This window comes from Folsomia candida, unplaced genomic scaffold (assembly GCF_002217175.1).
Source record: "Folsomia candida strain VU population unplaced genomic scaffold, ASM221717v1 Fcan01_Sc022, whole genome shotgun sequence".
Lineage (NCBI taxonomy): Eukaryota > Metazoa > Arthropoda > Collembola > Entomobryomorpha > Isotomidae > Folsomia > Folsomia candida.
Window position 1 is genome coordinate 2,376,102 of NW_019091214.1, and position 23,532 is coordinate 2,399,633.

Sequence of the window (23,532 nt, forward strand, 5' to 3'; positions counted from 1 at the left end):
AATTGAATGCTAAATTTACATCCAATTTATGAATTTTCCTTTATTTTAAAGGTGGCCAAACGAAGGAGGAAGCGATCAAGACGAACTTGCGCCTGCGATCGCTGAGACGAAGGTTGGAAACGAATTACGAGACGGCGAAACAAGCATTGGTCAATTTGCACATAGAATACGAAAAATCAAAAGAAGTTCGAAACCCGTTCAACCGGTATCCTCTTCTCAAATCTATGATCAAGGTTGGTATGGATTTTGTACATATGTAGACAAAAATATTTAGCAAATATTTGGCATTTCCGACCAAAAATGAGACATATTCTGCTGGGAATGAAACGAGACATGTCAAAAATACTGTTGATATCATCAAAACTAGTCTCAAGGGGCTTATCGCAAAGTAATAAGGCGAAACCACTCAGCGGATATAGTAATGATTGTAATTGGGAAATTAGCCCAATTAAGGACGGAAATTGAGTGGAGTGAATTTGGGTGTTCTTCGTCTTCTTCTGTCGTAGTAATGAGAAAAGAGGAGGAGAAAGGGCGTAAATCGTCTTGTATAACCCAAATTGCATTCTTGAACCCGTCCAAAAAAGCGAGGATCTGAGTGAGCTGATGATCTCCATCCGTAGTTGTTAGCAGCTTTGGTCCTTACAATGGGGACGCAGATCATGTTCAACCCAGATTATTTTTTGCCATGTTAGTTTGAAGGAGGAACTCTTTAGGAAGGACGTTTGGTGCGGCAAATGCGAAAATTTTAGCGAGTTATGGGTGCCGAAAGTTCGCAAAAACGTGCAACTGACACAAGGCACAGATTTCACTGGAAAACTGAGCGTTTCGCGAATTTGCGGCGCCAAGAACGTGCTGAATTTTTCGCATCTGAGCAAGTTCCAAACTAAATGTTGTTTCTAAAGAGTTGGTCTTTCAAACCGAGATGATCAAAAAATAATCTGGGCTGAACATGGTTTGCGTCCCAATTGTTAGTTGTGTGGATCTGTTGTTAAGCAGGTTCTTCCTTGCCTCGTTATTTCTCCACTTCTTTCCGAGAGATGAGCTCCATTCGTGGAAAAACAGTTGAAAACGATATCTGTTAAAGTGGAGCAATATCCATCAAGCGCATTTTAGCATTATTAGAACAAACGTCTCACTGCTTTTGAAGGAACGGCATGGAAAAAAGTGTAATTATACTGGGTTCGCTTAGAAGAAATTGGACCCAGGAGAAAATGACGTGAAGATTGAATCGATCTTCTAAGAAACGAGCAAATTAATTACTATCATTACTTTTATAATTATCGCGATCAGTTCAAATTACGCATATTTACTTTCTCCTCCTGAAATGGAAAGATTTAAGCCCTTCTCTCGGATTATGAAGGTTCAAATGGCGTGAAATCGCTGTAGATGTTAAATCTTGAAGGCTATATGGGACTTACGTAGAATGGAGGTCTCCCAGCGTATGCTATCAGATTTTGAGCAAATTAGTGTCAATAGATTATAAATTTGATTATTATGAAATTGCTAATTGAATTTGAAATTGAAATTATTATTATGAATTTGCGAAGGACACGATATCCCAATAGTCACGTTTGGAAGAAATATTAGCATCCGAAGAGGAGAAAATGCACTGTAAATTTGAAAACTGCAAAACTTGTCAATTTTTCAGCGCGTTTTCTCCTCTTCGGATGCAAATATCTTCGCAAAACCTGTACATTAGCCTTTTGCAAATCTCATATTACTCAAATTTGTAATATATTCACACTAGTTTGCTCAAAATCTGCGAGCATACTTTGAGAGACCTCCATTGTTAATGCTAAATAAGGCTTATTACTTCACAGTGAAAGGATCCGTCTACAATATGCATACACGTATTGCTTAACTATCTCTTTAAAATTCCTTTGTACGGATAAAACTTCTATAACTCGGAGTTCTCTTGACAAAATGGAGAAAGCGATTTCCAGGACAAAGTAAATTAAGTGCATTTAAGTAAATAACAATGGGAAGAATCATTTTCCTTTGTGAAAGGCAGAGGAAATATGGTTCACTCACTTTCACCGTGCAAGTTGAGAGTTGAGCTGGGGAAAGTTGATTGCAAATCTACTCACTCTTCTGATGGGAAAAAGCACGTAGCAGGAGTGCATAGCTGGTTCGAATCTACATACGAACGTACGTTGGCAGTGGCCGCGGAAGCGTGGGGACAGGGGGACAATGTCCCCATCATCTGCCCATCTACTTCCATAAAGCGTTAGTGTTAAGTTCTGCCTGGGTCCCTGTGGCTCTCAATGCAAATTGCCCCGTAGAGGAGACAAAGAAGGACGCGGAGCAACGGTTGCATGCATGAATTTTCTGCATGAGTCTCACTTCGCCTGCACGTGACTTTCACGTACGCTTGCCATCAATCTCAAATTAAATGTCTTTGTATATTTGCAGTGTGCAAGTAAATTGAGTGAGTGAGCAGTATACATACATACATCACTCATCAATAGTGGTTATCATGATAAGTGATCTTGATAAACACTATTAATTAATTATTTTAGTTTGAGAAACTCCACCCACAGCGAGTGGCATATCAATTCGAATGTATTTTTTACGCTGAATCCAACGCCATTAATGGTTTTGACCTCCGAGGCCCCCGTGACCTTGCCGTGACCGTGGTGTCCAAATATGGCTTATTCGTTATGTCGCATATCAATTCGAATGTATTTTTGATGCTGAATCCGAATCCGTCAATAGCTTGGCGTTAATTGTAGAAGTTAACGGGGTTTATGGAACTTAACGGGAGCGTGAAGCGTGGGAATTTAAATAGTTAGCTATGCAGTTACTCCCACGCGACGGGAATTTAAGTAATTAACTATTCAACTACCCCCACAGGGGGAAATTAAATTGTACTGTGACCAGGTTAATTAAAATGCAGTATGATTTGGGCAAACCCTCACTCTGATGTATGTATGTAGTATGACAAAGTCTTCACTGCGAATTATTTAAAGTATAGTATGACGGATTTTTCGCTTTGGGCACACCCCCCACTCTAGAACCCGGCCTTGGCCGGGCTATACGCTAGTGTTATATAAACCCCTCCCTCCACTATCCTACAATGTTAATGTCCCCAGATGTCCGCGGTCACTGTGCGTAGGACCAAGTTACGTATGCATCCAGTAATCTAGTACTATTTAGTTATTTCTTCATCTAGATTCTTTCATGTCCTTGTCGGGCTCCTGTTTCTTTGTGCATACAAATTGTGCGTAGGTATTGTCCGCCTCGAGGTTGTCGGCCGTGTTGTTATTGCATTGCAAATTTCTACGTACAACGTAGCAAAATATAATCCGAGACGAGATGAGTAACTTGTTTGGTACATATTTAAGCGTATTGCAAATTGCAATTGTCGATATATATTTCTGTTCGATTTCTGCATGTATATTTTGTCGAAATACGTACAAATACATCGGATCTTTCTCCACTTTCGCAATCCGCATTGTCCAGAAGCATGAATTTATATGCCCACTTGTTCTTGTTTTTACCATCAAGAATTTCCATGTCTTTGCTTTCTCTTGTAAAAAATCGAGTAGTGAGTACACGAATGGAGGGCAGCTGGACGGTAGAAAGTTGACGATGCAATTTATTCCGTTCGAATGAATACTTGGTTGGTTCTTTATTTTATCAATTCTTTATTGTTCGTTCGTTCGTTGGGAATTCGAGGGTACTAAACGTGCAGATTTTCCCCTGGTTTTACATACATATGCTGATTTTCTCTTTGGGCTTTCGTTTCGTTTTTGCAAATTCCGTTTGATAGTGATTGGACTCGTGTAGCATTAGAGAAAAAGGGAAAGTGTAACTGTGCAGGTTTTTTGGCACTGATTACAGTACGTACGTTTCATTTTAAAAATTAACAGATGCAGAGTAGGTATCGCAATAAATGCATTTTTAATCAGGAAGAAAGTAGTAAAAATAAATAGCGTGAAATTGGACGGTTTTATTAACATCGTTTCGTATTGCTGTACTGCAGTAGCTGCGGAAGCCGTGGGGACATGTGGGGACATTAACATTGTAGGATAGGGGAGGGAAGGGTTTATATAACATGGGCAGATGATGGGGACATTGTCCCTCTGTCCCCACAATTCCGCGGTCACTGCTCAACTGAAGTAATAGTAGAAACATATAGGCCGACAGATAGTTCCACGAGACGCAGACTCTACAGAACTTCTTGATCCATTAAAAACACTTATGTATGTTAGGTTATGTATAAGTGCTTTTCCACTTGAATGTCAAGTCGTCTGACCTTTTATGACCCCTATAATTATGACCCTAAAGTGTCGAAAGCTATAACAAATTTTCAGTTTAGTAGTTATTATACTTGAGTCATGCCATAAGTTTGATCGTAAATAAGTCTTTTTGCAAATTGGCTGTAAATACGGGATTAGGAAAAAGAAAATTCTGGAGCAGACACAGACACAACAAATAAATATTGGTCTGCTTTTTGTGTATAGTATGACCAAACGGCGGATATGTATTTGTTTTCAACTTTTTTATTGATGACGACGGATGGTGAAACTTTGTGGATGTGTCCCTTAACTCGCATGGAGCACAAAAATTTAGAAATGTTTTCACATATTTCTAGATTTTCAAACATTTATAAATATTTCCATTATTATTTTAAAAAAATATGGAAATGTTTTAGATATTTTTTTAAAAATACGTATACATTTTGTAAATATTTCAACGATGTGAGACGATTTTTTTTCACAGAAATTCGATCAAAAAAATTCAGAGCATTAAAGATCTTTAGATATACAGATTTTTGCTAAAATTTTACATTTTAATGTTTACTTTCGCACATATTTCGTAAATATTTTGGCGTTTTTTCGCAAATACATATCCATCCCCTGATCATCACAAGTCCAATAGGAATTGGATTGATCCCACGTATGCATAACTAACGATCACCGCACAGCACATTTCACTAACGCCATTAAGCATGATATCCACTCGAACTGTTTACCTTATTGGTTTCCAGCCCTTGATAAACTTGATTGCGACTGAATTGATCCATGATGATACAGAGCATGAACATATTTATTCGACATTTCCTTTGATCGCTCACCGAATAATTGTCCATTGACAAAGTCAATATTTGTCCGTAAAGCACGACGCATTTGCCGATTTACCTGTGTTTACGATGCCATGAAGCGTCTAATATTTTCACTTAAATTAGTACGATATGAGTGAAGTTGGCTGTGTTTATTGTGCAGCAAAACGTGAAAATCAATTTCCTTTCACCTTGATAACGGGGTATTAAACGGTAAATATTAGTTCAATTAAATCGATGATTAGATCAAGAATTAAAATACATGCGCATACATATCTGTCAAACGTAGAAATATGTAAATACTGAAGATATGTATGCATTTACCTATTTATTATTTACCTAACACACGAACCGAAATGTAGATAGACACCTGGGAAAATAAGTACCTATGTCGGATTGATAGTCAGAATTGGCTCCTTTCGTTCGAGTCAGTTTAGCTGTAGGAAAAGGGAAATGTAATGCGAAATGTAAATCAGATCTGAATTCGGAATCTGAAATACGTGAAATATTTTCCCATCTCTTGTCATGTCATGGATGGATGTATAAACTTGGTTGGTCGGAACAGTCAAGTTCCTTTTCCTTGCTTGCTTGGTGGTTTGGTTAGTTGATGTGTGGACACTCTAAAAAATAAGGTGACAAATATGATCTCACTGGCTATGATTTGTTACCATTTCGGTGGTAGTAACCAATGAGACAACTGGCCATCAAATTATAGCAAAAAGTCGACATCTAAGGCTGAAAAGCAGTGAATTTTGAGTCATTCCGACGTAAAACTACGAGAATTTTTTGATAGTATGCTTCCGGTTCGTAATAGACTGTCAACGAATTAGTGGTTGGTGTTCGCACGTGGTGATTCAGCTGTAACCGAGCGGTGATATATTATCACCATCCGGTAATGTCACATATACCCAGTCAACCCACCGGTCGATGATAATCCTTTGGTAAAATTTCTTAGAGTGTGTGTAACACGAATACGAATATATAGCGCATTACAAAAGGCGAATCGACATGCTTTATACGACTTTGCACTTGAATATCTCTGGTACAAATTCGAATTTTGAGCTGATTTTCGTAGGCAAGCAAGATAATATCCTCAAAAACATGTCTGCAAAGTTTTATTTGAATATCTTAAAAAATATCCCCTCCAGGGCCCTCAGAGTTGGAGGGTGCTGTAAAATAACTTTCCAAACTTAATTATTCATGTGGCATGATAACCAAAGAGGTCAGAGGTGACAAATTGTTATAATTATAACCCCAGATAAATATTGTATCTAATAATGAAAGAATCCGCAATGAATCAAATAATGTGGGCCCTCCAACATCGCTGATATTTTGCCCCAAAAAGCGAGCAATCCGAGCTTCCTTGAGAGAATTGACCTGCTGACCTTGAAAGCGGACCCACTGGGTCAAATGAAGATTGAGGGTAACGCTGGACGTGTCCTAAGTAATATTAAATAAAACAGTCGAGATTTTGGGTAAACAGTTTTGGAGAAGGACCCGAGCTAATCAGCTGACGTGGAATCTTAAACAACTCGTGAACTTATTTGGAAAATTAATGGCCAAATTTTGTTGAAAATAAATTTTTATAACTTTTTTGTGTCCCCTATCGCAGAAATATTTTATCTACAAGGTACAAGTGGCAAAATAATAAAATCACTGCGTTTTGATTAGTAAAAAAATTTTAAAGTTCAGCTTCGATTTTGAGGAGAACCTTTTTACAAAACTGACGGGATTTGGTAAGAACTGATTTTTAGGGGTGTAATCACTTATCAAAATTTTGTCAAAAGTACTTACAGTGCAATATACAATTTGTAGCTTGGACAAAAACAACGTTTGGGATTTTTAGTATTGATTGATTGATTGATTTATTCATCAAACCCCTTTCAGGCATTATTGCCCATAGAGGAACATACAAGATATTTATAAAGTGACATAGTGACAAATTGAGTTCCTTTTTAACGGTAAAATCGTGACATATGTACATACATATAGTAACATAGTAATATAAATGTATCTCATTACATGCATATTTCCATGCTATACTACATTATCGTGTGATACAGATCAGTCAAATCGCATACTTAGTGTGTTTTAACAAGTCCGAAATTCTTACATTGACACAAAAACAACTTGCAAGTGCTTTATCATAGTATTCTGTCCAATGTTGTTTCAAATTACACATTAGAGGGATTTTTAGTATGAAAGTCTTAAAATGTGGGGGCCTTAAGGAGGGGTAAGAGCGAGGTTTAGATTCTAATAATATTAAACATTTTCACTAGTCATTTGGCGTTCAACTCATACAATTTTCATTTTATTTCAAAATTAATTTTTCGAAACTGTAATTGGGATTTATTATCAAGTGAGGTATCGTTGGAAAGGTCTCGACGAGAGGAGACGACGACGAGAATATATATACTTTATTTGGTGTATGACCACTCCCTGAATTTCCAGAGGCCGAAGAATATTTCTGAGTTTGTGCCCATCTACTGCATGTTAGCTCTCAATCTACTTGCTGTGTTAAATTGTGGAGAATTGAAGATTTTCATTCTTCTGCTTCTGGAACATGAAGGAGTGGTCATACACCAAACAAAGTATATATATTCGGAATCCTCTCACCGAGACCTTTCCAATGATACCTCATTTGTGGGGATCGGTGACCTTTGACCTACCAACCTTTCGACGCCGAAACAAGGTCACGCAGGTCGATTTCGACTATAAGTCCAATTTGACTATTGTTCTACTACTAAAGACCTACAACATAACAAAAATTGGGGAAACTGGAATTGACGGGCATGTTTATTTCGTAATTTCTAAAAACCAAGTTTTCAAAACATTTGAGCACCTTTATTTTTGCATTAATATCGAATTTTTTTGTTGCAAAATGTGTCCAAATATTCAACTCCCAAAGTTACTGGAGTTTGACCTTAAAGTCGCTTTCATGGTCACACCATAATTCTTTTCACGAAAAAAAATCAGAAAAAGTCGCATTTTTCCATGTATACGCCACGTATCCTTTAAAACTTCAGTAACTTTGTGGGGACTAAATATACGCGTCGATTGATGCAAAAAAATCGAAATTTTATTGTCTTTTGACGACGCTCAAAGTTTTTAAAACTATAACATGGGAGCTTATGGGAGGGCATAGTTACACACTCCCCGTCAGGTAGCGGTGAGACTGTATCAGATCACCCCTTAAAAGTGGGTGAGTGGCGTGCGCGAGCGCATTCCATTTGGGCTAATTCAAATTTAGACTACAAAACGGACTTAAAAGATAAGCATGAGCCAAAAGTGGTTTTATATAGTGAAAAGCATGCCAATTCGTTTGATAATAGTCAGAAAGACAATTTCTTTACTAGGGCCTAAGAAAAAAATCTTTTGTTCGACGCCATTTTATTAGAACAGCAGTTTGGAAAGTTATTTTACAGCACCCTCCAACTCTGAGGACCCTGGAGGGGACATTTTTGAAGCTATCCAAATAAAACTTTGCAGACATGTTTTTGAGGATATTATCTTGCTTGCCTATGAAAATCAGCTCAAAATTCGAAGTTGCACCAGAGATATTCAAATGCAAAGTTGTATAAAGCATGTCGATTCACCTTTTGTATATAGTATTTCTCTCACATTCAGCATTTCCAACTCGCCCGACTAAAATGGGCCGACAGGTTTTGAATTTTTATTTTATGAGCTTTCTCCACTCTCTTGCTCCTTCTTCTTACCCGTATTTAAACTCACAGTCGGTAATACTAATACCATTTTCTAAGCAGGACATGCTCCACTGCCTGTTTTCCTTCTTCTCTTGTCCAAAATATTCTCATTTCGGTTTCAAAGGCATTCTCACTTTGCTCTGCTCTCTGCTTTATTCCATCTCTCCATCCATTCTGCTGTGCTTCTGCGAGTACGTCCAGTGCCCGCGGAAGGGTGGGGACATTGTCCCTCTGTCCCCACGGACATTCGATGTCCCCATCATCTCCCCATGTTATATAAACCACTCCCTCCCCTATCCTACGATGTTAATGTCCCCACAGCTTCCGCGGCCTCTGAATACCGCTACCTGCCTGCCCGCCTTCCTGAGCATGCTTTCTCTCATTCGCTATTATTCGCCCTTTAAATTATTATTCCCTCGCTTTAGGGGATGCGATGCATATTTAAGTAGAAAGTTGTGGCTTTACATAAGAAGAATTTAACATACTTTTATACTCAAATATTTATGATGAAGAGGAGAGGAATGAGTGAGTGAGATGGTACTTGTACGCTTTGCATCGTGCTTTGCACGTGATGAGTTTTATAAGTCGGACTACTATTTGTATATATATGCATGGTTATTATTAGTCGGTTGGTATCATCACAATGCGAAAAGGAAGTGGTTTGGTAGGTATTAAACAGTATGCAAAGTCAATTTCATTCCTGCGTTTCCTACTTTCTCCGGAGGAATCGATATCTCGCTACGCAATCGTATTTCCTTTCGACTGTCTTAAATAAGGGATTTACTTTTACGTACATCGGAATGTCATAAAGGTGCTTTCTTGATGCCCCTCATAAACGAAATGATGTCATTTCCACTGATGAGGAGAAGAGTATGAAGATTTATGAAAGGAGTAATGTGTCGGGTAGTCTTGTTTGAAGGTTTAGTGGCCGCGGAAGGTGTGGGGGCATTAACATTGTAGGATAGGGAAGAGTGTAACATGGGGAGATGACTAACCATGGGGACATTGTCCCCACGCGTCCGCGGCCACTGGACTTGCATACATAGTAGGACAGAAGAAGTAGTAAATTTTACGGGATTAGTCAGTTAGTTAGGCGGACGTGGACGCCGAAATTTAATGATGTGGGAAGATTCATTTCATTTTATTCGTCCCCGTGGCCATTGGTCATCATCATCATCGTGGTGGTGGTGTGGTGAGCATGATTTCGACACTTTCACCCCAATGATTACTGGAGAAAGTGGGATACAAAATTCTCATCATTACGTCAATTTATTCCCTGAGGAACTGGGAAGAAATACGTGAAGAAAGAGGAGACTGATTTACTCAACACTTGTGTGTTTAGTATCTAGCTGCGGGTTGGTTGGACATAAAACTTGGCATATCGGGGAGAAAGCTAATGACGACTTTCTCCCTATGTGGCACGGTCATCCGTCTCTTTCTCAACGCTTCGTTGGACTTTGCTCGGACGACGACGACATGGTTTTCAGATGTCGAAAAATACAAGGTTATTGTGCCTTAGGTAGTGAAATCACATGCCATCGCAATTTGTAATTCGATCTGATTCAGAAAGCCTGATTGGATTCAGGGTTTGATATTCCACGGTAAATACATATTGCCCAACTTGTTGATGAGGTGGAGATTGCAAAACCTCGATCAAATTTCAGACGTCGAGTACAACACTAAAAACATGTTTGGATAATTTCACCAGCAGAATTTTTGATATTGAGGAGACGAAATTTATACCAAATCGTTTGTCCCAACGTCTGTCCAATGAAATTCCAAGGAAGGATTAGCTCAGTGGTCGTGTAAATGTTAGAGTTGAATGGATCCCTGGAGGCATGCTCTACTCTCTTTTTTTATAGATCACACAAATACAAACTACTTACTTTCTTTCCCAGATTTTGTGTAATGGTTTCCCAAATTGTTTGCCCATCTCATCTTACAATTTCCAATCTCATGCAGATGGGTTCCCTCGGCTCGCTCGCTTGGCTCCGAATTCAATTCAGATTACGTTTAATCTCTAAAATTTATCCTTGCCATGTATGTAATTAGAGCTCTTCAAATAGTGGAGGAACTTTTCAATGTTTACAAAAACAGAGTAATCCACTTTGTCTGATCGGAAAAAGGAACCCGGCGAACCTAGACATGCATGCACACACAGACACGACGACGTTATGTATTGCCAGTGGCCGCGAAAGTGTGGGGACAGATGAGAGACAATGTCCCCACGGTTGTTTGATGTCCCCATCATCTCCCCATCTTATATAAATCCCTATTTCCTACAATGTTAATGTCCCCAGATGTCCCCACGGCTTCCGCGGCCACTGTGCACCGCACATGACTTCCGTCCCTAGTCCATCTGGAAAAGAAGACATTTGGTAAAATCAACACGAATTATTTGCTTATTTCTCTCTAGCGTGCTGTTCCAACTTTCTCATTAATGGGGCACATGTCTCTCGCATAAAATAGGAAACTTATTTCTGCATCATTGCAGTTTATTATCTCACGAAGGACTCATTTGCAATCGGGGGACGGTAGGAAGATTATATAAATACGGGACCATTGGCGGCGGAAGCAAGCGGGGGCAGGGGCACATTGTGCCCTCAGAAATTCAGGAAAATTGTCGTAATAAGTCCCTCCTCCTCCAATCTCACAATGCAAATGTCCCCATATGTCCCCCAAACTTCTGCTGCCACTGTATCTTTATGCATTTGTAGTGGATCAATGCACGTCTCACTTTCTTTATCATGCCGAAGCAGGGTATTCCGACCCAGGGTTTTATTGGGTTGGGTTTTTTTGGGTTTTAATGGGTTGTTAACGAATAAAACCCATTGAGTTTTACCATGTTAAATGGGTTTTATTTGGGTTTTAATGGGTTTTATTCGGGTTTTAATGGGTTTTAACTGTGTTTCAGCTTAAAACTATATTCTAAAAGCTGAAAACAGCTGTCATACGTTAGACGAAGTTGTTTTATGGCAGCTAGCAGTCTATTTGATTAATACTGTAAGTTTTGAAAACCAGGAATAAATCAGCGAGTGCCATTACAGGTTTCAAGTGACAAAAAATAAATAAAAAATAATTTCGGAACGAGGTATGTTTAACTGAGCATACATAATTTAATTACATTTAATTTACATTTTGCTGTCATAATTAATACTTTTTTCCCGAATACTTCCTCTCATCTCAGCGAATAAATTAAACAAAATACTATAGTATTTTTTTAATTTATAAAGTTTTTTTTAAATGTTTCAAGGCGATCTTAATTATCGCCTCTGAAAAAATCGAGTACTTATGGACAACAAAGTACTTTATTATGAGCAAAAGAAGTGTGTCTGTAAAAATCACTTATTATATTCCTGATCATAATACATACGTACTTTTGTTGTTCCATGAGTTTCATTGTTCCATAAGTACTCGATTTTTTCCAGAATTGATAATACACGTTAAGATCGCATTGAAATATTCAATTTTAAAAAGTTTAAACAACTTGGATTTCATTATGATGAGAGGAAGCATTCGAGAAAAAGGTAATATATGTAATTAATTATGGTCACATAAAGTATTAGATTATGATCAGTTAAATAGGACCATTTCGAAACGGATATAAATTCTAACATGGACAAGGAGGATTTGCATATTAACTGAAATTGGATTGCAATAGTAGTGAAAATTGTTGTTCAATGTATTGCTTATGTAAAACCTAATAAAACCCAATAAAACCCATAAAACCCATTAAAACCCAAAAAACCCATTAAAACCCATTAAAACCCATTAAAACCCCTGGGTCGTTACTTTTTCATTAAAACCCTGGGTTTTTCCGAACCCTGTGCCGAAGTCTCGTTACGACATTGCGTGTCTGTCGTTCCGTAATGTTTACATTGTTGCCCGACGTATTTGTACTTCTGCATACATTTTACATAACAAAACACTAGAAGTATTACTATTCAAACAGTTTGAAAATGTAGATCGGCCTTGGCGGTTAGGTAAGTAGACGAATAGTTCACAGTCACCCTTTATACCACCAATAGGATGAAGTTTGCTTTGATGAACCGCAAATACTAATGAAAATTGCCAGTTCCAGTTATTACCAAACTTCATTGAGGTGAGATGAAATGAAATTCTGGGAACATGGTGTTTGACGATGTGTCAGATAATACCCAGTTTCGTGAATTCCGATTTTGTTATCCTTGGCGAAAACAAACACCACGTGGCATATATATTGACCATTATGGTTGCATAGTAGTGGTGAGGTTGAGTAATCTGTGCTAAATCAATACGAATTTTGCGCACAATTTCACAGTTTGGTTATGCATTAACCTGGCCTGTAACAACTTGTGATGTGCTAATAAATACTGTAAAATTAAAGGGAAAGCAGTGTTTCGAGTGAAAGTAACTACTTGCACGAAATAACGGTAAGAAAGTAGGTTTCTTGCAGGTAATTATTTTGAAATGCAAGGCGCAAGAAACTACGTCCCGCCGCTATATTTCTCAAGATGGTGCATATTTTTTGCACTTTCTCCCAGTTTCTTGCACCTTGCATTTCTTGCGTTTCTTGCTTTGCAGTGAAAGAAATGTTGCAAAACCGCAAGAAACGAAACATTGAGTGAAAGTCACTCATAACGAAATATTTTAGAACTTATGTCCAAAATAATTAAATTTCGGTGCCATCTTATCATCGATATTTACAATCTTTAATAAGCTGTTGTCGCACTTATCAGATGTAAATTGTAATGACACGTTAGATTCTCCCGATAACGAGTCTCATACATACGCCGAAAATGGAAATTGTTCTCACATTTTAGGTACGTAACCACTGCTGAAAACTTGTTGCTTTATCTTGATTTGGTAAACTTTTACAATGTTTGCGGTCGTAGTTCGGTCGGACAGGCTCCGACTTGGTCGAATGCATTTTCAAACATGTAGTAAATAGTAATAATATTACAACTAAGCATCTAAGCATACATAACTTTCAACTTTAAGTAATTTAAACTTTTCTCAACTTTAACTTTCAGTTAGTCTCCGTGCCCTTGTTCTTGTCTTACCGTTTAATTTATGACTTGACTTTCCAACTTTTGCTTTAACTAAAAAATACCCTTTATGTACATGCGTATGTCGGTATATGGATGAAGTAAAATGGGAATATATACATGCAACAATAGTGGAGAAAGTTTGTGCTAAGGTTATTAGCGAAGAAACAAACAACTTTTGGAAGGGAATCGTATGTACAATTCAAAAAGTCTGAAAAAGCTGAAGACAATACATACGTTACTATTTTAATCTGCCAATTTAATTGCTGCTGACTTATGTCAAGCATAAGAAGATTAAATAGTTTATTAATTGCGAAAAATAATATTTGTGTGCGTCTCCAGTTTTAAAGATGAAAAGTTAAAAAATATTTTGTTTGTGTGGAACATTCTAAAGTATTTTTTTACCCATGAAAGAGGAAACTTGGGTGAAGATGGTGTAATAAAAGTGGTAAAAAATGATACGATTATGTGTTTGTGTTGGCGTCGGAATTTTTACAGACGTCATTATCATACACAGCGTAACATTTATGAACATATGAACATGCATAAAATGTGCATGTGACACCCACCCACGTGGAAAGTGGCACTACACATATTTGTCTGTATTTGACGATACGAAGCTGCCCATTGTTATGAATACGGTTTGATTTACTTGTGATGTTTGTAAATCGTTTGATTCTAGTTGCAGAATAAGAGATTTTAATATCCTCCTCCACATGCCCTTTCAAAAAGCGATGTACATAACCTGATCCTCCATTATGCGAACACGAAGCGGAATGTGACACTTGAAAATATCAAAATTCGAGTGTTATGTACTCGTCGTGTTTTTCGTCTGTTCGGATGAAAACCAAGCTCAGTTTTGATCAATTATCTCTAAATTTAAGGGAAATATTTAAGTATAAATGCAATGCAACGACCAAGTTGGAATATTAACATTACTTACTTGCTTTTATCCTAAATCGTAAATTTTCTGACTCGGGCCAGGCCAAGTTACATACACTGAGCGAGTTTTCCATTAAATCTTTTTCTGCTCGTCTGCTCAAGATACAAAATATGTACTTACTTAGTTTTTGATCTGCTTTAATGGCCTGTTACTTCGCAAATACAAATGGAGGACTCTGCTCTCAAGTAGACCTTGACATTTTCACATGTTTTTTGCGTGAGTGCGCTACATATGATACAGTCTTCAAATTACGTAAACTTGAAAATGCACATTTTTCATACATATTACATACATACGTCAAAGAATCAGTCAAAGGAATACAATATGAAGCTTACCATCTGTTCGGGACGTTTCAGAGATAAAAAGGATTAAAGAAGAAGAAAAAACGCAATCTTGAAGGGGATTTCTTTCCAACAAATTATTATGCAATATTCTCTCCAGAATTAATATATACTAGATTAGAAAAGAACCTGCACTCTTAGAAAACTGGTAATAAATCATTACTGACCGGATTACATACATAAATGACTCTACCGGTACTGGTAATAACGGACATTACCGTTTAGTAATGTTGTGGTAATGCAAAGCAAAATGGATCATTCATAAGTATACTATTGCCAAGCTGGTAAAAAGTTATTACCAACTCAATTCACTCTTGGAAAACTGGTAATAAATCATTACTGACCGGAGTACATATGTGACTCTACCGGCCCGGTAATAATTGGCATTACCGTTTAGTAACGTTGTGGTAATGCAAAACAAAATTTGCCACTCATAAGTAAACTATTACCAATCTGGTAAAAAGTTATTACCAAATACATACCAGTACGGAGTAGATATCTGACTCAACCAGATTTTTAACAGTGTGCTTGTGCATCTCTGATAAAGCAATGGAAAGATTAGTTATGCAAAATAAATCACTTTATGTACAAGTAATTTTTAAACCGCAAAAGAAAACTGACGCAATATTTACATAGATATTTATTTTTCTAAATATATTTTAGGAGGTCGTTCGCCTGGAGCAACAGTACTGGACTTTGTTGGAAGTGCCACGTCAGGAGAAGGGCGAACCGGTGCCGGCTTTCGTGCTGAGAGCGTGTTCCGCTCTGGAGAAAGTGCAGGTGAAACCGGCCGACAGGGACAAGCCAGTCGAGAGCGAGGACAAGATCAAGGAGGAAAAGGAACGGTTAGAAGGTATGCAAAATGTTTCAATTTGCAAATCCCTAAAATAATGCATAATTCGCATAAAATATGCACTAGGGTTAAAATTGGAACGGCTTTTTTGCAGATATTTGGCCCAGTTTTTTTGCAGAAAAAGTGTGCTCCTAAAATAATGCATAATTAGCTTAAAATATCCGGAATAAAAATTTGAACGACTTTCCTGCAGAAATTTGGCCCAATTTTCTGCAGAAAAACTGTATGCAGAGCGATTTTTGCAGAAAACTATGCGCACTACATATTTCACATACAATTCTGCAGAATAAAATCCGTAGAAATTTTATTCTGCACGATCATGCAAAAAATTATGCAGAGTACAACATGCATCCAGCTTTTGTCGATTACTGCAGAATTTGACAAAGCGATTTCTACTCGGAATTTTATACATTCAAAAATTATTCTTTTCAGATATGACATCAACCCAAATTGAAGCGGAAAACACGCAATTAATTAATGATCTCTACCGTCTTCTGAAACGATACATGGGTCTCAGAAGTTTGATAAGGGAGCTAACGGTGAGTCCTAAAAAAATAAAAGTTAAATATAGAATTTCCAACGAATTTGAATTTCCGCTTAAAAAGCAAACAAGTTCATCAACCAAACTATTTAAAACATAATTTAACCAACCCACATGTTGTTTTTCGTTCGTTCGAGTAGCTGATGATTCAGCAGAATTGTTTTTCCACTTGGTTCGAAGAGTAAATACTACTTTTGGCCTAAACAGTGGCCGCGGAAGCTGGGGGACACTGACATTTTAGGATAGGGGAGGAAGGGGTTTGTATAACATGGGGACATCAAATAACCGTGGGAGCATTGCCCCCCTGTCCCCACCCTTCCGCGGCCACTGGCCCTAAAAGCTGCTGCACCTGCAAAGCCAAGCCAAGCCACAAAACATTGTTAGATTACTTCATTCAGCGAACCCACTCTGCAGAAATTGAGTTTAGGCACAATTTTGCCTTACGTAGCATCAATATTCGGGATATTGGATTTGGTTTAAGAGCTATACAACAGATAGATATTCTAAATATTCTACCGGATGTTGCTGTTGACACAAAGTTTGACTATGTACTATTCGTAGATTTGCAGCAGTACACAAGGTAAAGTTGCCTACAGACCAATTAACAGACTGCAATGAAAATTTAACTTGAAAGCATCCAACCTCATGAAAGACGGGGCGAAAGAGAAAGCGGAGTAGAACTCGGAGAGGAGATTTAATTAGGGAGTGAAAGCACTTTGAATTGCATCATGGTTTTAGAACATGGTCCGGTTGTGGTAAACTTGCCGGGATTTTGGATTGGTTTGGATCGAACTGTTAATTGGCCCCACCTCATCGTCGGCCTCCTTCTCTCTCTCGCCTTGAAACCAGTGGCCGTGGAAGGGTGGGGACAGAGGGACAATGTCCCCACGGTTGTTCGATGTCCCTATCATCTGCCCATGTTATGTAAACCCATCCCTCCCCTATCCTACAATGTTAATGTCCCCAGATGTCCCCCACGGCTTCCGCGGCCACTGCTTGTATGTACCTCAAAATTTATGCAAGGGCGATTCTATGCCCAAAATATATGCAATATCAACAGATTTTCGCTCGACTTTACTTCTGCTAAACGTGCAAAACTTTTTAATTCTTTATCACGCAATGAAAAACATGTTTTCAACGTAATCTGTTTAACCTGTAGCTTAAATAAAATAAAAAGCCTTTCACATTTTGAACATATAAAATATTTTTCCGTGAAACTTTCTTCCTAAAGTTGCCACGTTTTCGAGCAAGATTTTACTGATATGTACCTATGAAATCGCAAATAAATGAATGGTTCCTAGGAACGTCTCTTCATTTTAGTGAGCTATGATGGATGGATTAGGCGTACTAGTAGTCATTAAATTTCTAATAAGTTATTCAACTTTTTTCCCCTCGTTAGTAGCTCGCGTTGAATGAAGGATTTTCAAGTTAAGGATTTTCGACGCTTTCACTCACTGAAATTCAAGCTTTGAAACATTTTGATTGAAACCATACACTAAAATAAATCCAGCTTTCATCTTCTCCTTCTTTTTGATTTGTTACGAAGCCATCGTTACTGCTTGTTCACATGAAATTGGACTCGGACTGTAGATATTTAAGTTGAGGACAAAAAATAAACACATTTTCTAAAAAAACTTATGAAGACTTGATAGAAAGGAATGGAAGGAATTGGAGGATCCAGCTTAAAATAAGTTTGAGCAAATTGCGTCAGAGTTAATCGCCTTTCTTCTCGTCGGTCCCTGTCCACTGAAGAATCGTTGCTATTTTTAGCGAGGGAGATCTCCCGTCTTAAATACAAATATTCTCTTCTTCTTCTTGTCGGGAATTTCATTCAACAACTAATTTTTGTCAATGTGGTCTAATTAATTGGGTTGACTGACAGGAAGTATTACATTTTCGGACATATGTCCGTGTAGCTGTTTCCTTTATAGGGAACATTTTTCCGATTTCTGAATGTGTGTACGACATGATAAGTAAGTTAGGCAGCATCTGGGTGGAATTTGTGGTTGGTCGTGGTGGTGGTGGATGAGAGTTAGATGAGAAGTGAAAGAAAATAAAAAAACGAGGATGGAATCAATTTCATGATCAAAATCCTTCGCGAGAAGAAAGTCAATAGAAAGTGCATGGAACTTTGGGATGCTTCTCGCTCAACTCAATAACTTATACGTACGAAAGTACACACCACACAGACCTTTTGGAGTTGTATGGACTGTGTACTAGTTGGTGAGGGAGAAGGTGACCTGAATTAAAAGCGAGAGGCTGTAGGGTACATAGCCGACGTAGCCGGATTGTGCTATTGGGCGGATATTCCAGTTTAACGGAAGAAAGCCAGTTTTTGAGGTATTTTTACTACAAAAATTAAACAAGGTGCCGAAGTGCTTAAGACTTTGGTGTAATTTAGTGGATTTACATAGATTCACGATGAATTGAACTCTGGAGAAAGCACGCATCGTATCCTTTCGATATTGATAATGTAGAAAACCAGTGCACTTTGAAAGCAGATTGTGCTATATTTGAAAGAAAGCCAAATTTTTATGTTTACCACAAAAAAAATAAAATGCTAATTTCAGACTTTAGTGATTTGGTGAATTTGCATAGTTTCATGATGAATAGAGAAAGCAAGTAGCACGATATTGACAACTTTGAAAAATCAGTGGCCTTTAAAAGTATAAGTTAGAAAATCTGCTACTGCCTAATTTGAATTTGTGCTATAAAATTTAGGCTAAGCCATTTGTTCATACGCACCGCCACATTTATAAGAAGGCAGATAAGAATTCTTCTATATACGACAGAAGGTTGAGGTTGAGGTCGCCTAAAATAAAGCGATCTCCTCACACCCATCCACGCCACATGATCACGATGATGATGTGATGATGCCTCTCTTATCTCGCGAGATTTCGACGAGCGAGGGAAGGACCATTAGCCTAGTAGCCCAAAGTGTCAGAGTATCAACATCTCTCTGCTGGCGAATAATGCCACAAGGGCAAGACTGAAATCACATCAGATCAAATAAATGACACTCTCTTGCCATCTCTTTACCCCAACTTTCTCCTGAACCAGCTCCCTCCGATTCAGATGTCATTTCCCCACAAGCTAAATTGGAGTGGATTCTTCTTCCTAGCACCACAGATGAGCATCACAAAATCCCAAGATCACTCCTGCTTTGCAACAAAGTTACAAACTTTTATTACGACGAGTCAGATCTCAGAGAAAGCGAGAAATCGAGAAAATTGGTAGCGACTATTTCGGCGTAGGAAGGAAAATTGAAATTCATGAGAGATCATTTGGCGGTTTGGTTTGATATCATCTGCATAGCGAATTTCGTACACGTCGCAATATGTAATTCGGCAAGATATGTAGCTCCCTTGCAAAGTTAGCCTTGGAAAGTTGCAATATAATCGAAATTAATTGTCATTGCGGAATAATGAGTTGCATAACAATTTCATAATAATAATGATACATGGCTTTCTACTAATATCCATGCATCATCATGTGCTATAATATTTAGCACGTTTTATCCTCAGTACCCTTTCTTTCGCTCGGAGCAATAAGGAAGTAGGTACACAATTCCAGTGGCCGCGGAAGCCGTGGGGACATTAACATTGCAGGATAGGGGAGGGAGGGGTTTAAATATATAACATGGGAGATGTTAGGGACATCGAATAACCATAGGGACAATATCCCCCTGTCCCCACACTTCCGCCATCACTGAACAATTCTTCCCGAGGAGAAGATTAGAACTGGGTGTTGGTGATGATGATGATGATGATGAGATAAGTTTCGGGAAAAGATGAATGGCCCCCACTTTCCACACCTCTCAAGCTCCCTCTGTTCTTGTGCGAGCAGGTAGCAGCAGATTTATTGCTGCCTGCCACTTTTGCCGTCTTTTCTCTACTTTACTTTCTTCCATCCCTACCAACTGAGGATGAGAAGAGCACCTGTTACGCTTTTTCCCTCGTGTGTGCATATCTATGTCGGTTCTACTACAATATCTCTGAAGGAGAAGGAAAAGATCAGGAAGGGCACCGCAGGCTTGTTTCTCGATTAGCTACTGGGTGTATTTTTTGGCTGGCGCGTGATGCACTTTCATCCACCAAACAACAGCAACTAACATTACTGAACTGAACCACTTAATAAATCCTCATGAAGAAGTAGCTTACTTATAAATGTGGTTGGTTGTTCGTAGCCAGTGGCCGCGGAAGGGTAGGTACGGAGGGACAATGTCCCCACGGTTGTTCGATGTCCCTATCATCTCCCATGTTATATAAACTCCTCCATCCCCTATCCTACAATGTTAACGTCCCCACAGCTTCCGCGGCCACTGTTTGCAGAGGATAAATTATTAAGGAGTGGAGGAACGAAGGAATGAATTATATATACATTTTAGCTCATCAACTCGCCCAGTTTAGTTGCAGACTTTCACTTTGTTACCTAGAATTTAGTTAAATTACGATGCGATGGATGAATGGCTTTCTACTTATATTTCCTTCATTACATACATATTTCCACTGTTTCGCTGCTGACTTGGCAAAATCGTGTTTGCAGGAAATTCTGCTTGTGATGGAATATAAATATATAACCAAAAGAAGAAAAAGGCATTTTATGAATAAATGGATTAACCCCATCAAGAAAAAAAAGAAAAAATAAAGACCGAGAGAGAAAGGCAGCATATTTAGAGTGGCAGTGAATTTGTGGGACAAATTATATAGGTAGGCAGTGGCCGCGGAAGCCGTGGGGACATCTGGAGATATTAACATTGTAGGATAGGGGAGGGTGGGGTTTATATAACATGGGCAGATGATATCGAATAACTGTGGGGACATTGTCCCTCTGTCCCCACTCTTCCGCGGCCACTGTTTTTAGGTGAAGTATGTACACAGGATTGTAGTTGTTGTGATGTGATGTGAGTAGTTTTATTTTACTTTCTCCAGACCAGACAAGACTAAATAAAAAAAGAGGGGAGAAAGCGGACCGGGATAAAAGACGACGGTGAAAGTATGTACTTGTAAAAGTGCGGTGAAGTACTTTAGTATAATAAATTTCGTGCAAGAGAATGTGCTGTTTCGTCAAAAAAGAGGAGTGTTGTCTATTTCAAGAACATCGATTTCTGAGAACAAAGGTCTGCAGGAATGAAACTACTCCGTAATTTCATAACCAACTTGGATTCATCTATATTTGAACGGCCTGATTTACTATTCATTCGGTGTGTGTTGTATATTCAGGAGACCGTAACCACTATTGTCAATTTTATTTAGCATGGAAAGAAGGGGAGAAAATTAATAATTTTTACTTCGTTAGCAACTCTCCCACTGCGAATATCTAGTACACTTTGTACATAAATACGTGCTTTGCGTCGGTAATAAATATTATTCAGACCCCGGTGAAAGCTGTAAAATAATTATCTATGTACATACGCTGACTAAGGATTTTTATGGAAATGGAACATGGCTTGGTTTTGATTAATTAAAATATTTAGCTGACGTGTCATGCCTGTTTAACTGTTACTTTACTTGGACTATGTACACAAAATCAAAATAACAACCGAAATTCTAGCTGAATTGCTGCATTAGCTTTTCAAATCACATATTCAACTTGCTGTTTATCAAGTAGAAATTGAAAGCTTGCATAAAATGGACTCACTATTCTAAAATTATTGTATTATATTAATGTATCACCTCTAAATTTGTTCTCTATGGGGCGCAAGGCTCGAAAGAGTTACACTAATAAACAAAACAATATAATTAAAATTTCTGTATAAACCTCAACAAACCACAAAAAGCTAAAACTGATTAAAAAGCATAAACAATTCGTATGTACTTGTGCAAAGACATTAAATGCAATCTTGCGAAATCTACCACACGGTGAGTGCACACAATCAGCAATGAAATCTCCCATTTTACATTATTGCTACATTTCTCACTCATACATACATCACCACATGCATGCAAACCACGATAAAACGGAGGAAACGCAATATAAGTTGGAATGGATTAATGTAAATGTCACAGTATTTCATCTCTCGCTACGTGAAACCTGTTGTACGAAGATGGTTTCTGCCCACTTTTTTGCAAAGGAACTCCTTAAAGTGGAAGAAGAAGAAAGCCACGGGGAGAAAGAGAGATGAGAACTGCTTCCTTGGTTTGGCATTAGTAATGGGCTGGTTGGTTGGAAGAGAAAGTTGAGAAAGAGAGAGAGAGTTGGGTGAGGGAAGGGTTGGCAGGAGAGTGGTTTGGTTGGTGTACCTTTGTCAGTGTTTCGGGTGAAAGTAACCACTTGCAAGAAATAATGGGAAGAAAGTGGTTTCTTGCAGCTAAATATTTTGATCTGTAAAAAATTCAAGGCGCAAAAACTATGCTCGCCACGCATATTTAGTACGGCCCGCGGCTAGATGACGAATATTTCTTGTACTTGTTTTGCATTTTTTTGCACCTAGGATTTCTTGCGTATGTTGCTTTACACTTTTCAATGCAACTAATGTAGAAAATCAGCAACGAAACAAAACACTGGGTGAAAGTAGTCACTGCTAACCCTGTGTTTCTGGTGAAGGTAACTATTTGCAAGAAATAACGGGGAGAAAGTGGTTTCTTGCAACAATTTTGACCTGCAAGAAATCCAAGGCGCAGGAAACTAGGCCCGACACGTACATTTCATGACTAGATGGCGCATATTTCTTGCACTTTCTCCCAGTTTCTTGCACCACGCATTTCTTGCGTTTCTTCTTTTCTAGTGCAAGATATGTATCAAATCTGAAGGAAACGACACACTAACCCATGTATGTACCCACCTCGAAAATAAATTGTACATAAAATCTCTAGAGGAGGTTCCCTCGTCCGTTGTACGTTGCTTGGTTGGCTGGTTGTTGGTTCATCTCTTCTTCTTCTCTCATTCTATTTTGGGAACAATGCTGCCCAGCAATAAAGGTTGTTGATGATCCCATCCAATATGACATGATGCGAATTCCATCCCACCAACCACGACCACCAACTTCCAACCAGCCTCGTTCAATCTGACGAGTGGAGTTTTTTTGTAAAAAATGAAATAAAGTTAAGTAAGTGAAA

General features: G+C 38.3%; 1 protein-coding gene across 2 annotated transcripts in view; it reads left to right on the top strand.

Annotated features, from left to right (window-relative positions):
- Window positions 1-23,532, top strand: part of LOC110858730 — a 33,254-nt gene that overhangs the window by 2,662 nt on the left and 7,060 nt on the right. For both annotated transcript variants that reach the window (XM_035858924.1, XM_022107591.2), the window contains exons 4-6: window positions 52-233; window positions 15,744-15,933; window positions 16,366-16,472. In XM_035858924.1, the coding sequence (XP_035714817.1) occupies window positions 52-233; window positions 15,744-15,933; window positions 16,366-16,472 (479 nt within the window). The remainder of the gene's footprint in view (window positions 1-51; window positions 234-15,743; window positions 15,934-16,365; window positions 16,473-23,532) is intronic.